Genomic DNA, 17,347 nt, shown 5'->3' with positions numbered 1-17,347 from the left:
ACCGGGCCCCTCCCTCTTTTTCGATGGAAGATCTGCTGGGGCTTTTGCTTAGAGACCTAGATAGAGGTGCAAAGGCTCAGATTTTCTGGGTTTCCGACTGCCTCTCCGCTTCCACGGGGAAAAGCGGGGAAGGGTCGGGGACCCCTAATTTGCCCACCGCATCCTTTCTAGCCCCAGCGATGCTGCCACTCTCTGGGTGGAAAAGTAGGGTTCCTGGACGTTTGTGCCCAGCTGGCCTCTGCCCCGCAGCTGCTAGTAGGTGGAAGAAGGCCGACTGGGCGGGAGTGGAGTATTTCCCCCAAAGAAGAGAATGCGTACTTCCCTCCCCAGGCTCCGGGGAATGGAACCGCGTTCCAGATCACCTCTTCCGGAAGTGTGAACCCGGGTCTCCACCGAGAAATCTCTAAGGCCCGGGGCGGAGGGGGACGGGATGGGAGTTGCAGGAGGCAAGGGCAGATGACGGACGAGAAGATCGATGCCAAACGCGTTTTCAAATCAAGGCCCTTGGAAAGTGTCTCCTGGCCTCCTCACCCAGGCGCGCTTTCTAGGGGACGCGCAGGCCCTACCCAGCTTGCCAGAGAACAGTTGGGGCAAAGAGAGAGCCCGCTGCAAACGGGCCTGAGGCAGGCCCGGGAGATGGAGAGCTGAAGTGGGGTGTTTTGCTAGAAAGGGGAGCCCTGGCTCATCTCCCGGCTAGAAGAGAAGGAGGCTGGCGGGGGGGTGGGGTGCGCTGAGAGAGGAAGGCGGCGCGGGGACAGCTCCCGGGCGGGGAAACCTTGAAGGGACTCCGCTCTCCATCCCGCGACTGGCATCCTCACGCTCCCTCCCGCACGAGAGAGGGACCACGTCCCGGCTGTCCTGGCAGAAGACGGCGGGTGGAAGGGGCGGTGGGAGAGAGGACCTTCTCCCAGCAGCAGCCCCAGGCGTGCAAAGGGCTGGTCACAGGGCCCCTCCTGCGTCTTCCGCCCCCAGATTGACGAGAGCGTGGCGCCGAGCCAGCCCCTTCCCCCGCCCCAGCTCGCGCACCGCGCTGTTTAGCCCAGACTGAGTTTAGGGGGCGGGGTCCCGGGGATAGAAAGGCTGCCAAGAGGGAGGAGGGAAGGGGGGTCAGGGAGGGGCGGAGACTCAGTCTAAGATATAAAAAGGCGGCCGGGGCTGCTCTGTCCTTGCACTCGCTGGAAAGCGGCTCAGAGCTTGGGGTCTCTCATTGCCAGGGCGTGCAGAAGGGCCGAGAGGACTGAGCCCTGCGCAGAGCGAGGTGCACCGCGACCGAGACGGAGATCGAAGGGGGTCTCCGGACGCTGATCCTCGTGTGGCCCGTCGCCCCGGCCCCGGAGGCGTCCCGGGGCGCTGCGCGTCTCCGCAGCAGCCACCCCGCCTGCGCCTGCTGCGCGTTGCCTCCAACTCTTCTCCAGAAGAACTTCCCGCGCGCCGGCAGCACTGCAGCGCCTGCTTTTTAGTGACTCCGGGAGCCCCATCTGCGGCTGCGCTCTACGCGCCCTTTTGCAAGAATCAGAGTAACTGTTAAGAGTCCCGAGCCAGGCTGGCGAGGCTCCGCGCTCCGGACCCGAACAATAGCCAGTGCGCTCAGCGCTCGGAGGCGCGCGGTTCCTCCCGAATGCAGCCCGCGGTCCCCGCGGGTTTCCGAAAGCGCACGGCAGGAGGCGACATGGGGCACGCGGCTCCGAAGGCTCGGGGCTTGCAGCCTACTCGAGCACCGCTGCTGCTCCTCGCGGCGGCCGCGGCGCTGCTGGTTGTGCCGGGCGCCCACGGGCGCCCCGCCGAGGAGGACGAGGAGCTGGTGCTGCCGGCGCTGGAGCGCGATCCGGGACTCAGGACCGCGCGCCTCCGCCTGGACGCCTTCGGCCGGCAGCTGAGTCTGGAGCTGCAGCCGGACCGCAGCTTCCTCGCACCCGGCTTCACGCTCCAGACGGTGGGACGCAGACCCGAGCCGGACGTGCCGCGTTCTGATCCGGTGGGCGACCTGGCGCACTGCTTCTACTCTGGCACGGTCGACGGCGACCCCAGCTCCGCCGCGGCGCTCAGCCTCTGCGAGGGCGTGCGCGGCGCCTTCTACCTGCAGGGCGAAGAGTACTTCCTCCAACCCGCGCCCGCCGCGGCCACCTTGAGCCTCGCCCCCGCCGCCGCCGCCGGGGAGGAGCCGCCGGCGCTGCAGCAGTTCCATCTCCTGCGGCGGAGGCGGCGGGGCGACGGCGGCGCCAAGTGCGGGGTCTTGGATGACGAGACCCAGCTGGCGGGGGGCGCGGAGCCGGAGGGCGAGGACGCCACCGCGCAAGGGGCGCCACGGGACCGAGAGCCACAGCGCCCGGGACACCGAACAGGTATCCGTCCCAGAGCGGCTCCCACTTTCTCCATTCATCGCCCCCTCCCTCCCTTCTCTGGGCCGCGCGACTCGAGGGTAAAGTCCCGTTGGCAGACGGAAACCTGTGTCTGCGGACAGGACCGAGACGTGGCTTAAGATCTGGGTTGGTGAAGTCACCATTTGTCCTGATCATGAATTATCGAGAGAGGACAGACGTTATCAGTGTTTTTTCTTTTCTTTCTTTCTTTTTTTTTTTCTTGCTAAAGAGAAGCGTTTGGATCTAGTAGGGAGAGCTGGTAACTCAGTCCCTCCCACTTTGGTGGTCGAAAATGAGCTTGTGCGACTTCTGCCTTGTTAATTTCTCGCGAACGATCGTCCAGGTGTCGTTCGGTCGAGTTGTAACTGGCCGCTTAGTTCTGTAACCGGTGCCTGTTCGCGCACCCGGGGACCGGAGGAGGGCGGAGATGGAGCGCGGGGGAGAGAGACCCTCGGAATGCGCAGCCCTCGAGCCTGGACAGCTGCGCTGGGGTCTCTGTTCTGCTGGCCTCTGTCCCCTTCCCGGCTTACCAGGCTGACCCCGACCGGCCGGCGGCGGGGCCCCTCGGCCCGACCTGCCAGGGAGGTCTCTCCGCGCGGCTCGCCCCGCCTCCGCGCCTCCCACCCGCCTCCCGCGTGCGCTCCCTCTCGCGGCCACCCTTCTGCTCCCAAACAGTGATGAGAAGTTAGTCGCCGCGATCCTTCCTGCCACGCCTTCCCCGGACTCCCTGCTGTGTGCCTTGCTTCTGCGGTAGTTCTTTTCCTCCTATCACTGGTGCCTTGTCTCTTTCTTCACCTTCTACCCCCCGGCTTGCGGAATGTAATTCTTCTCCCCCTGCCGGTCTGCTCCTGGAAGCAGTTACGTGATCAGAGCCCAGGGTAGGACTTCCCTGGAGGGGCGGGCTGGTTCACCGTCTGGAGTCGGAGAACTCTTTTCTAAATAATTAACCGTGTCCCCACCCCCACCCCCGACTCCGCAGCACGAACTTCCTTTCCCTGGGGCCGTAGGAGTCCGGGCCGTAGGCGCCGGGGCAGACTGGGTGGTCCTCGTGCCGGATTTGGCCTGAGCGGAGCACCCCCAGGGACCCCTGGAATGAGAGAGCCGAGCCGTGCGAGCTGAGATTCTTTCAGGCCCGGCCCCTTGGCAGAGGCCCCAGCCCTGCCCGGGGCCTTCCACGTGGAGCCTGATGATCTCATTCAGGATTTGAGTCCTGGCCTGTGAAAGAGTGACTCAGGGGCTCTGCCTGCTCCCCTTGCTCCAAGATTTTACTACGACTGGAAAGAGGGGTGTGCATCCTGCCTTTTTCAGATTGCATAATTTCAAAGAGGATTAAAAAAATAATAATACTTAAAAAAAAAAGCTGACCCCCTTAGAGGAGCACACGGCCTTTACATTTACAGTAAGGAGAAAACTTTAAAAATAGCATTTGCAGTGAAAAGAGATGCAAATATTTTTGTTATTGTTTGCCCCCGGGTGTATTTTTGTATTATTTGCTTTGACTGTTTAGGCTTTCCTTATATACTCTAGGAAGGTAAACTATTCTTGGCGAGACTGTCCCTGAGCAAATGATCTTCCTTGTGTCTTTACAGGAACTGGAAGCCTAAGAAAGAAGCGATTTGTGTCCAGCCCCCGCTTTGTGGAAACGATGCTTGTGGCTGACCAGTCCATGGCCGAGTTCCACGGCAGCGGGCTAAGGCACTACCTCCTGACCTTGTTCTCCGTAGCGGCCCGGTTATACAAACACCCCAGCATTCGGAATTCGGTGAGCCTGGTGGTGGTAAAGATCCTGGTCATCTACGAGGAAGAGAAGGGCCCAGAAGTGACGTCCAATGCTGCCCTTACCCTTCGGAACTTCTGCGGCTGGCAGAAACAGCACAACCCGCCCAGTGACCGGGATGCAGAGCACTATGACACGGCAATTCTGTTCACCAGACAGGTGAGAGGAAGACATCGCCAGTCATGATGGGACTCCCTGGGGAGTCAGTTTTGTGACAAATGTTTGTAAGGCATCTTACCGATATTTTCACACTTAAATATTTGTTCATTGGCTAACATGATTAATCTTTCCTAATTTTTAAAATATTTATTTGGCTGTGCTGCGTCTTAGTTGCAGCATTCAGGATCTTTAGTTACAGCATGTGGGATCTAGGTCCCTGACCAGGGATCGAACCTGGGCCCCCTGCATTGGGAACTTAAAGGCTTAGCCACTGGACCACCAGGGAATTCCTTCCATAGCTTTAGCATCTCAAGTTTCACTGCTGTAGTTGAATGCATTAGGGGAAAATCTTAAAGTCACACAAAATACTCCTAAAAGGGCTACTCAGCAACAAAGAATGTAGATGCTCCAAAGCACATGTGAGGCTACACCCTGCCAAGCAGTTTGATCCCGAAGTTCATCCTGTGTGTGTATTTAAAAGGGCAAATCTCTGCTTCTTGTAGGACCTGTGTGGTGCCCAGACATGTGATACTCTTGGGATGGCAGATGTTGGAACTATATGTGATCCCAACAGAAGCTGCTCTGTCATAGAGGATGATGGCTTACAAGCCGCTTTCACTGCCGCCCACGAATTAGGTAAGTCCATTCCAGAGTGCCAGTTAAGCCCCATTCATGAATTCAAGCTGATAAACTAGGTATTACTGTTGGAGCGTCTGCAGATTATATTGCCATTTTAGGTGCCAGAGCTCCCTAAAATCTGCAGAAAATGCTTCTACCGATTCTCAGCATGGTTATCTTTATTAGAATTCAGAATCAGAGAGTCGGAGCTAGGGACACATTTGGAAATTCACACATTGGTTCACACCCTGTGAAAAGTAGACACTGTCTCTAAAATAGATGGTATGCAGACACATTTCTTCTTTAGAAATATCACTTTGAGACAGGTGTATCTCTGCTGGGGAAAAAAACATGCTGCAAATGACATGTTTTAATGTGAGTTTTGGATTTCTCCTTAGGCCATGTGTTTAACATGCCCCATGATGATGCCAAGCAGTGCGCTGGCATTAACGGTGTCAACCGGGATTCCCACATGATGGCATCAATGCTTTCCAATCTGAACCACAGCCAGCCCTGGTCTCCCTGCAGTGCCTCCATGATTACAACATTTCTGGATAATGGTCATGGTAAGACACTAGAGCTACTCTTTCTCGATGTTATCCAAACATCCGAGTGTTCATACAGTACTTGTTAAACGAGCTCTTTCTTTCTGTTCTGCTCTTTTCCCTTTCTCCCTTCAAAATGACTTTCATTGTCAAGAGTTTTTAAACCTGAATTTCCAATAAAACATAGTGCTTCTGGCTAAGAAGCTCCCAGAGTACATGAACTTGAGTGTTTAGCAGAATAATGATTTCCTGTCATTGTTAAGGCAGAAATAACCCATTAAGAATAACATCTTAACAATAATTTAAATCTCTCCGGCATATCTCTCCCAAACCCTTCAGCTTTCAAATCACTTTGCTATGTATTATCTCTAACGATAAATCTTTTCTGAAGCTGATTTGTCCCCTGCCTGCCTCTAGTTACTATTTATTAATATGCATTGGTATTTTTCTTTGCAGGTGAATGTTTGATGGACGAGCCCCAGATCGCCATTCAGCTGCCCTCCGATCTCCCGGGGACCTTGTACGATGCCGACCGGCAGTGCCAGTTCACGTTCGGAGAGGAGTCCAAACACTGCCCAGACGCGGCCAGCACCTGCTCGATTCTCTGGTGCACGGGCACCTCTGGCGGATTGCCCGTGTGCCAGACCAAACACTTCCCCTGGGCTGACGGCACGAGCTGCGGAGAGGGGAAATGGTGTGTCAACAGCGAGTGCCTGAACAAGAGCGACAAGAAGCACTTTGATGTGAGTTATCCACTGCAACGCATGCTCCTTTGACATTCAGAAGGGAAAATGACCAAGTGAGGCTCAGACATTTGATGCCCCATGAGCAACCTGACCTGTAGCCTCTGGCAGGGATGCAGGAAAGATTCGCATCATTGATTCTGTGTCCTGTATCTTTCTATTTCCTGAAAGGGTTGCCATAGAGGATTCTAACACTAATGATTTGTGTCTCTGTTCAGACCCCTGTTCACGGAAGCTGGGGGCCGTGGGGGCCCTGGGGAGACTGCTCGAGAACGTGTGGAGGCGGAGTTCAATATACGATGAGGGAGTGTGACAACCCGGTGCCCAAGAACGGAGGAAAATACTGCGAGGGCAAGCGCATGCGCTACAGGTCTTGCAACATCCAGGACTGTCCGGAGATTAATGGTGAGCAGAGAGAAGGGGAAAAGGATGCTCCGCAAACAGGCACTTGAAGGTTGGAAAGGGATAACGTCATCATCTCCTTCTCTTTCCAGGAAAAAGCTTTAGAGAGGAACAGTGTGAGGCACACAATGAATTCTCCAAAGCTTCCTTTGGCAGCGGGCCCGCAGTGGAGTGGATACCCAAATACGCAGGAGTCTCACCCAAGGACAGGTGCAAGCTTATCTGTCAAGCCAAAGGCATTGGCTACTTCTTCGTTTTGCAGCCCAAGGTAATGACTTTTCTTTGGACTGTTGGTCTAAGAACCTGATACTTGGCTTGCTACCTTTTCATGCAACCTTTGTTGTTTTATGTTTTTATATTGAAATGTTTATATATAATATTTAATTATTATAAATATGTTATACTTAATGTATTAAGTATATATTAAGTTGAAATTATATATATTAAATTTATATATCAGTACGTTCAATTTCAAGTTAGGACAGCTCTGCTTCTGGATACTTTGGTAACTACCTGCTTTGAGTCTTGTGCTGTTTGGGTTATGGATGAAGCTTGAATCCAGTGCTTAATGATTGCTGCAATGGCTTATTATCACTCTTATATATGAAGAAAAGCCCATTATGCATGGATAGGTATATCATATATTAACACGAAAACCATCCCTTGGTTTTGGAAAATAGTTTAAGATAGTCAAAAGTGCCTGTTCCTGGGTGACTAGCAGTATACGTGCAAATGGACTTATAGTGAAAGAGCATTGAGCTTGTGAGCACTGAGCATTGAGAACTCTTGTGTTTAAGAACATATATTGAACTAGTAGAAGCATAGCTTTGCTGTTTTGTTGAGGGGATAAATCTGGCTCTGAGATAGAAAATGGAATTGAATTTGGTTGAGATAATCATGAGTCATGATCACTGTAGGCTAGGAAAATAGTTCCCAGTTGCAGATTCAGCATACAAGTGATTTATCAGCGTCTGCTCTTGCCGGGTAGTATTCTAGACACTGAGGGTCCAGCAGTAAACAAATCGACTAGAAGCTCTGCTTTCATTGACCTTAGCTAAAAGTAAGATAGGACACAGATAATCTAAAAATTTATAATATTTCAGATGTCTATGGGAAAAAGAAGCCAAAGAGAAGGATAGTGTGCAGAGTACTATTTTTAATCTTGATAGAAATGTAACGTTAATGAGGAAGACTTTTGGACTTTTCCTAGCATCATCTCTTGGCCTTGTTAATTAACGTGTGACACCAGGTACATGTCCTTCCTATTTCAGGTGGTGGATGGCACCCCTTGCAGCCCAGATTCCACCTCTGTCTGTGTGCAAGGACAGTGTGTAAAAGCTGGCTGTGATCGCATCATAGACTCCAAAAAGAAGTTCGATAAATGTGGCATCTGTGGAGGAAATGGATCTACATGCAAAAAAATATCAGGATCAGTTACCAGTGCAAAGTAAGTATTAAAATGCCTTACTCCTGAAGGTTCTTATCATTTCCATGTAACTTCTTATAGGTCTGGTTAAAAAATTACTTACTTACCTGATTGCCTGGTGTTTCAAGCTAAGTAACATAAGTAGCCAGTGACTGAGAGATTTTTCTCTCTATTTTTCTTGCCTGCAGACCCGGCTATCATGATATCGTCACAATTCCAACCGGAGCCACAAACATTGAAGTGAAGCAACGGAATCAGAGAGGAGCCAGAAATAACGGGAGCTTCCTGGCCATCAAAGCTGCCGATGGCACGTATATCCTGAACGGCGACTTCACTCTGTCCACTTTGGAGCAAGACATCACATACAAAGGTACTGTCCTGAGGTACAGCGGCTCCTCGGCGGCTCTAGAAAGAATCCGAAGCTTCAGCCCTCTCAAGGAGCCCTTAACCATCCAAGTCCTGACGGTGGGCAATGCCCTCCGACCCAAAATTAAATACACCTATTTCATGAAGAAGAAGAAGGAATCTTTCAACGCCATCCCTACTTTCTCGGAGTGGGTCATTGAAGAGTGGGGTGAGTGTTCCAAGTCGTGTGGGCTGGGTGTGCAGAGAAGGCTCGTGGAGTGCCGGGACATCAACGGACAGCCTGCTTCAGAGTGCGCCAAGGAAGTGAAGCCAGCCAGCACCAGACCTTGTGCGAACCTGCCTTGCCCCCGCTGGCAGCTGGGGGACTGGTCGCCGTGTTCCAAGACTTGCGGGAAGGGTTACAAAAAGAGAACCTTGCAGTGTCTGTCCCATGATGGGGGGGTGTTGTCTCATGAGAGCTGCGATCCTTTAAAGAAACCTAAACACTACATAGACTTCTGCACGATGGCAGAGTGCAGTTAAGCAGGGGTGGTGTTGAGGGATGGGGCAGTGGGGAAGGGCTGATGCACTGAAATCAAGAAGGCTGGAGGAATCCAGGGCGCTTTGCCCTGGTGATCAACCAGGGGTGGCGATGAGTTGGGAGGTAGAGGTAGGTAGAAAAGAAGTTAGATCATCAGAGTTTCCTGCCAGTTACAAACCTGATAGTGTAGTTTATGAGGACTATTCCTATCTGACCAATGAGGTAGCGTAAGAGAGCCCCAGGGCATTATCATTTCTTTTGTGAGGTTCCTGACAAGTTCTTATGAAAATAGAAGCAATGGTCAAAAGTAAGTTTAAGAAATATGAACAATACCTGCTTCCTGATACTGACAAAATAGCTGTGTATCACGGAGGTTGGGAAATGAAATGCAGGAGGAAGGTGAGATTTTTGCTTTAAGACGTGGCTTACTTTACCTCACTATCAATGGAGGGAGAAAGGAATGCACATAGGATCTTTGACCATCACTGTTCCCGGCTGCTATGGTTTTCAGAGAATGTTTATACTGTTTTGGAGTTAAGAATTCAGGACTGTCCAGCACAAGAAATGCTTTGCAATGTCCATGACTCACATGACTCCCATATTTCCTCTCTTGTGTCATTATTGTGTCTTTCTTTGTGAATTCCTTTTGACCTAGAAACAATTGCATGTATTTGTAAACATACCATAAATTCTACAAGGGGAAAAAAAACCAGCAGTGATGTATCAGATGCTAGTAAAAGCTTGAGGAGGCCTCATGACCTGGGGATCTCCTTTATTTCTTTCCTCCTGCTGTAAGCCGACTGAAGGAATGTGGATGTGGGGGAAAAACAAAAAAATCAGTTTGTGTCTGAAGAGAGTCAGTAAGATCACAAAAAAAAAAAAAAAAAAAAGAATGTAATGCCAGAACGAGAATGGGGTGTGTCCATCAGGGTCCCCGGTGCTGGGGACCTTGCGATCACATGTCTCGTGGGGAGGCTACTGAGGGGTAGCGGCTGGTCCACCCCCAGCAGCTGGTCCAACAGTCATATCCTGGTGAATGTCTGTTCAGCTCTTCTACTATGAAAGAAAATGACTTTTTTTCCATATGTATATAGTAAAATATGTTACTATAAATTCTATGTACTTTATAAGTATTGGTTTGTGTGTTCCTTCTGAGAAGGACTATAGTTTGTAATAAATGCCTATAATAACATATTTATTTTTATACATTTCTTTCTAATGATAAAACTTTTAAGTTATATCGCGTTTGTAAAAGGTCATATAAAAATAGAGTATTTATACGATATATGTTACTAGAAATAATAAAAGGACACTTTTTGAACATGTGTCTTTTTTGTTTTAATGAGAATTAACTCCTGGGAAGGAAATCTGAGACATAGATAGTGAATTTCAAGATAGAATATTTTCTTAAATATCTTGGAAGTAAGATTTGTTCTAATGAAATGTATTTTTTGTATCTTTGGTGTAATGTGATTGCTACAGAGAAAGACATCTATTATATCTTTGGTGATAGATAGGTTTGTTACTAGCGTAATAATGTACACCAGTGTTGGCCAACTTTTTCTGTTGAGAGCCAAATGGTAAATAGATTTTGGGGGTCATACCATCTCTGTCACAGCTACTCAATCATGCCATTGTAACATGAAAGTGACAGCGCATAAGGGAATGGGCGTGGTGGTGTATTAATAAAGCTTTATTTCTGAAGCACTGGGCCAAATCTGTTCTGTGGGCATAGTTTGCCAACTTCTTATGTATAACATAATAAATGAAAAAGGATCGGGTTCAGGGTGCATTTGGATTTGTATCTCTTCCTCAATTACATCATATATTGAGTTGCCCCAAAAGTCCATTCATTCTGTAAACTGTTGCAGAAAAACATGAACAAACTTTTGGGCCAACCCAATGTGTAAAATTATGTGAAACTGTTTAAGGCTTCCCTGATGGCTCAGCAGTGAAGAATCTGCCTGCAGTGTGGGAGACACGGGTTCAATCCTTAGATAAGGAAGATCCCCTGGAGGAAGGCATGGCAACCCACTCCAGTATCTTTGTTTGGAGAATCCATGGACAGAGGAGCCTGGGGCTAAATTAAAGTCCATAGGGTCACAGAGAGACACGACTGAAACAACTTAACACGCACACATGTATTTAAGCTAAGGCATAGAAAACAATGCTTCATAAGTTACATTTGGGATAGATATCCTCAGTGAGCCAAGCTCCCCAAATGTTTCATTTGCTCTTTAGGAGTACACTGGATGTTCTGAAGAAACCCTGAAACACCCAAGCCACTCTCGGTACCTTTTGTAAGTCACTATATTTTAAATACTAAATGGTACATGGGTGACTTTAAAAGTTCAGATCACTTCCAAAGTAACTACATTTTGCTCAGGAAATAGCATATTTACTAGAAGACTCGGATTATGTGGTTAACCACAGACATTTCCAACTTTACATTTTCATCCTCTTTTTCACCCTGCTTTCTCAAGTAGTTCTATATAACCTGCTAATTGCAGATTCCTGTGATAATTCTAACTTGCCCTCAGAATGACTCAAGGTGTTCTTCCCCTGAGCAGTTGAATTTAAGATTTTCAGGAGCCAGGTGCATGGGGCAGAGGAGGGAAGAGGCGTGTTAATCTCTGGTTAAGGTTTTTCCTACCTACTGCCCACCAGGCTGAAAGGGGAAAATCAAACCTCACACTATAAGCATTGGTCCCATAGAACTCAGTTAAAGATTGAATTTGGCCGTGCAATTCGGTGACCAAACATGCTCTTTGCACCAACAACCTCTACCACATTATTTGCCTACATTATCATGGTACAAATCCCGATAGAAAGTGACATGGAGGACACACACACACGCACACACAATGTCCTTATCCTCAATGACTATACAAGCTGTTTGATATTAATAAGGCCAAATAAATACAACTAGAATGGTAACTCATGCTAAAAAAAAAAAAAAAAAAAGTCATTTTCAGATCTTGCTTAATGAAATTCAGGACACAAAGTCATAAAAACAGCCACAAGATTTTCCACTGCTGTCTTTAATTCTCCATCCAAGATAATGCCAACTAACTTCCCAAGTTGCCACATTTCTTTCTTCAGCCCTCTGCTAGGGAGATTTCCCTTTTATCAACCAACTGAGCTCTTTAAAATACTCCGTTTTGGCAGCAAGGAGTTTAGTTTAAAATACACATGTGGTTCTGTGAGCTTGACAGGTCACCTGCTTAGAAAGAGGAAAGATTTGTGCTCACGTCTGTTGTGGGTTCCCTGAGAACTCAGCTGGTAAAGAATCTGCCTGCCGTGCAGGAGCCCCCAGTTTGATTCCTAGGTCGGGAAGATCTCCCAGAGAAGGCATAGGCTACCCACTCCAGTATTCTTGGGCTTCACTTGTGGCTTAGCTGGTAAAGAATCTACCTGCAATGCAGGAGACCTGGGTTCGATCCCTGGGTTGAGAAGATTCCCCTGGAGAAGGGAAAGGCTACCCACTCCAGTATTCTGGCCTAGAGAATTCCATGGACTGTATAGTCCATTGGGGTCTCGAAGAGTCAGAAACGACTGAGCGACTTTCACTTTGTGTTGTGGGTACAAATGATGAGGTGGCACGATGTTGACGACCAATTCAAGCACGTAATTTTCAATGTATTCAATAGCCACTTTCTTTTCAAGCATTTCATACAAGCACAACTTTCGTATCAGAGCTTTCACACAAAAATCAGCAAAATTGTTTCCAATGTCTGCTTTTTGTCTTCTAAAAGAGGTACTATAGATTGTCATGTGATCTAGGAACAAGTACAGCAGATACAATCTGCGAATCTCACTGGTTTTCCAAAAGAAAAAAATATAAGTGATTGATATGAAGGTTGGGAGTGCTAGACCTATCCAGAAAATTGGCCCAAAGCCCCTCCACTAAAGAAGTATAGTCTATTCTGTCATATGCAAACCTCTGTGACAGAAATGAGCTCATAAGACATTGACAGAATGGAAAGAAGAAAATGTGGAAGATGCTTTGGCTTGGCAACAAGTTTTCCCAACCCATAAATGTTTTGTGCCTTCCCTTAAGAGCAGCTGAAGAGAAAATATACTAATTCAGGAACACAGCAAGTCACAGAGGAATACAGAGCTATACCGAGTGCCCACTCAAACCACTTGACTCCGTGTGGTCTCCATTTGGAAGTTCCTTAGTGGTCTGTATTTAATTGGCTCTTGTCTCTGTAATTCAAAAGTCTGAACCTTACCTTATAGCCTCTTCTGTGAATCATACTGCCTTTGTCTTAGGCTAAGTTAATATGATTACAAACAGCTACTTTTAATTTAGCCTATTTTGCAAGCTATCATAATTTCTTTTCCTTTAGGATTTATCATTGTTTTATGTTCTATTGTTCTTAAAAGGAACTATAAACCATATACTTGCTGAGGTGGGAAGGAAGTTGAGGGCAATTTTATGTAGAATAATGCAGGAGCTCTTTTTTGAGAGGAAACCACAAGGATGGAGGGGGACAGCTCTCCAAAAAGATGAGCTTGCACTAGACAGGTGTCTGCACAGATGAGAGTAAGTTCAACTTTTTGGAGGGGACAGCAAGAGGTCAGTGTGGCTGGAGCACCAAGGAGAGAGGGGAAAGACAAGAGGCCAGTGGAGGGCAGCGAGCTTGTTCTGCGAAGCTGGAAGTAAGTTTGGGTTTTGCTCTGAGTGAGACGAAGAGCCAGTGGAAGGAACTGAGCAAGGAAGAAACATGGTCTGACTTAACACTTTAACCTGCAAGGAGACCAGGCTGGAGTCAGATTGGAAACTGTTGCAATAATTACAATGACCAATAATGATGGTCTGAAGTAGAGTGACGCCCATGCAGGGGGTTAAAGAGGTCAAAGTGTGCAGTTCAAGACTCTGAGGTTTGCAGACAGATATGGATGGGAGCCTGGTGGGCTACAGTCCACGGGATCACAGAATAGTCTGACATGTCTTAGCAATTAAACAACAACAACAAAGTAGATGTGAATGGGGAAAATATATCATGGGTGAGTCCAGGGTTTTTTGTTTTTTCTGATTTTTGCAAGGAAAAGAGTTTTCCAAGCAACACTGATGAATATTATACTCTACTTAAATACCAACATAAATTAAAAATACAAGAATTTTAGTAAATATCAAAACCAGTTAAACTTGGAGATAAATATAAGTAATTTTTTTAAAATATGGTTTCAAAATTAACCAAAAAGATAAAAATAGTAGTTAGAGAAGATATATAATGTAAAATATTTTCATAGCAATAAAAATTCAAGTCTAAAACCATATGTCATATTGACAAAGTCATAGCAATAGGATAGAATTTATGTTAGGAGCTATCAAAGGACATCATTTTATTTTTGAATTCAGTAAGCAGGTAAATATAGGAGAATGGTATTTCTTGAAAGCAAATACCCCCAAAAAATATTTCTTCACAGAGAGAGAATGTGTGTAAAATATAGAAAAGAAAAGAATGGAAAGCAAAAAAATAAGGTAGCAGAATTCCAACCATGTTATCATGGCAACGCATTGTTTCAACTTTCCTATTAAAAGACAAATATCTTCAGGGTGTGTTTAAAAATAAAATCCAGTGACATGATAGATAAAAAGGAACTACCTAAATCAAAATGACATTTCTTCAAAGAAGTCTGAAGATTTATCAGGCAAAGAGTAGGAAAAAAGTAGGAATAGAATGTGAAATCAGCCAAATTGTTATTTAAGATGGAAAAGCACTAAGCAAAAGAAAAAATAGCATTTCTTTTATATTAAAGGCAGAATCTACAATAAGAAATACATGTCCCAGGTAACAGAACACCTATATATCAATCTTAAATTGTTAAAAAATACAAGGAATGATCAACAGATAAGGATTCTCCTATTTGTCTTTAATATCTCTCTCTAGGTTCAGGCAGACCAAAACTGTACGAAAAAAACTAGGTATAACTTTACAAAGACATAAAAGAAGACTTGAATAAAGCAGGAGAATACAATTTTTTTTTTCTTTTACAATAAGTCATAAAGCTTTTATTTTGTCCTAAAACAATTAGTAGATTTGATGAAATTCTAATCACTAGCCATTCATAAATTTGGGGAACTTGGTAACATAATTCTAGAGTTCATCTAGAGAAATAAATTCAGTGGAGATAAAAGGAAAAGCAATTCAACTGAAAAACACAGTGTGAGGTCAGATATCTGTTCATGAAGATTTGAAGATGTACCATAAAATAACAATTAAAAAAAGTAGTAGCTGTAGAATTATTGACAAGTGTATCTATGTGTGAAAAAGATAGCCCAGAAATAAACCTTGGTAACCATAGCCACAAAACATTAGAATATGATGAAATTGGCAACATAAATCTGTAAGCAAAAAAGAATCATTCCAAACATAGCCTCAAATTCAAAAGTAGAAATTTACTTGGAAAAAAAAATTTCAGAGCCTTCTTTCAAACCATTTGTGAATGTAAATGCCAGATATATAAAAAGTTAAAACATTTCAATGAAACTTTAAGAAGTGTTAGCAGATGTAGAGAAATATTTGTCTGATCCCTGAGTGGGCAAGGAAATCTGAACCCAGAAACAGTGAAAGGTATTACATAGTCAAGACAGACACACACAAATGGATTGATTTGGTTGGCTCCAAAGCATCAAATTTAAGTGTTTCAGAAGAATTCTTTTTATGATATGAGGGGGAAAAAAAAGTTGTTTCATGAAACACAAAAGACAACAAAACTTGCTTCAGAGCTTTCCTAAAGGCCATTGGTTGTTTTTTTTTTTTTTTTTTTTTTCATTATCTTTATTAGCTGGAGGCTAATTACTTTACAATATTGTAGTGGCTTTTGTCATACATTGACATGAATCAGCCATGGATTTACATGTGTTCCCCATCCCGATCCCCCCTCCCACCTCCTTCTCTACCCGATCCCTCTGGGTCTTCCCAGCGCACCAGGCCCGAGCACTTGTCTCATGCATCCCACCTGGGCCATTGGTTTTGATCCTGGTGGGAAAGGGGGTGGGGGGAAATGCGTCAGAGGGTCGGCCTGCAATGGCTTGGAGCAGGACTTGGGTTCCCAGTCAGAGACAGAGGCTGGGTCACAGCACTGAGTGCACCAGACCCTAGCCACTAGTCCAGTGGTCAGTGACAAGGGCCCCGACCCTTCAGCTTTGCTGAAAAGAATCTCTGCAAAGATTAAAAGTAGTGAAGCAAGTAGAATATTTATTAAGAGGACAAAGAGTACATTACATGTGGACAGACACATGGGCGGGCTCAGGGACAGAGAGACTTGCTGAGTTGCACCAAAATTGCAATTTGAATTACTTTTATAAGGCACTTCTTCCAGGTTTCCTTTGACCAAACATTTTGATTTGCCTGATTCACAGTTCATATTTGGTAGATCTCAGGATCCTCGCATGTGTCCACATGCATCTCTTAGCCAAGTTGGATTTTACTGAAAAGATGTATAGATAGTGAACATCCCTTGACATAACTACCCTTTGGCCTCCAAGGGGCCTTTTCTGTACACGTGTGGCCGGGGAGGTCTCCTGACTCTGAGAAAAGAAATATGAGGTCTGGGCAGGGCCCAGCCTCCCCCCTTAATTGCCCTGTTGTCTTTTCTTGGAGCTTCTGTCCACAGGGAATGAATCTCCAATTGCTTTACCCCAGGGGGTCCCATCTACCTCCTGCCTCAGTTTCATTCCAGGATTTCAAATGGCTACCCAATTTGCCAGCGGTAATCTCCTTTAGATCTCTGACTAAATGTCCCATTCCAGGGAAACCCTGCCTAAAACTCTCAGGCTAGATTAGCTTTCAAAACACTCTGCATTTTCCTGTCTTATCACTTTTCACAGAAATCACATGCTCTTTTTAGCTTTGTAGTTGTTTTGCTTGATATTATTTTCCCAGTGTCTAGAATTATGCCTGTGCAAAGATTACTTTTATTTAATGAACAGCCCTCAAAAGTAGTCAAACTATTGCATATAGATGTTTATACTCTTAAGAATTGATGCTAAATAAATAATTCAAAAGATTCACAGAGATTTGTATATGAATGTTACGTAAATAAGAAAGCAGCCACCGAAGGAGTACATTGAGCACTGAGTGTGTGCTCAGCCGTTCAGTCATGTCTGACTCTGGACTGGAGCCGACCAGGCTCCTCTGTCCATGGAATTCTCCAGGCAAGAATACTGGAGTGGGTTGCCATTCCCTTCTGCAGGGGAGCTTCCCAATCCACAGACTGAACCAGAGTCTCCTGCATTGCAGGCAGATTCTTTACCATCTGAGTCACCAAAAAACCCAAAAGTCACATTTCAAATTCAAATCTGACCATTTAATATTTTTCTTCCTCTCTGTCTCTATTCTCAGTGAAGAGGAAAAATGAACAGTAAATCTTCAAAAAATTACAGTTACTGACACTTTTTTTTTTTTTAAGTGTGTAC

General features: G+C 46.2%; 1 protein-coding gene across 1 annotated transcript; it reads left to right on the top strand.

Annotated features, from left to right (window-relative positions):
• The first annotated feature begins 1,180 nt into the window (after window positions 1-1,180).
• Window positions 1,181-9,985, top strand: ADAMTS1 (ADAM metallopeptidase with thrombospondin type 1 motif 1). Its single transcript, XM_065913574.1, has 9 exons — window positions 1,181-2,342; window positions 3,950-4,296; window positions 4,800-4,932; window positions 5,313-5,480; window positions 5,916-6,202; window positions 6,421-6,607; window positions 6,697-6,872; window positions 7,876-8,051; window positions 8,219-9,985. The coding sequence occupies exons 1-9, from the start codon at window positions 1,619-1,621 to the stop codon at window positions 8,916-8,918; spliced, it is 2,898 nt and encodes a 965-aa protein (XP_065769646.1). The 5' UTR covers window positions 1,181-1,618; the 3' UTR covers window positions 8,919-9,985.
• The last annotated feature ends 7,362 nt before the right edge of the window (window positions 9,986-17,347 follow it).

Source organism: Muntiacus reevesi, chromosome 21 (assembly GCF_963930625.1).
Source record: "Muntiacus reevesi chromosome 21, mMunRee1.1, whole genome shotgun sequence".
Lineage (NCBI taxonomy): Eukaryota > Metazoa > Chordata > Mammalia > Artiodactyla > Cervidae > Muntiacus > Muntiacus reevesi.
This window is presented reverse-complemented; position numbering and strand designations above follow the sequence as displayed.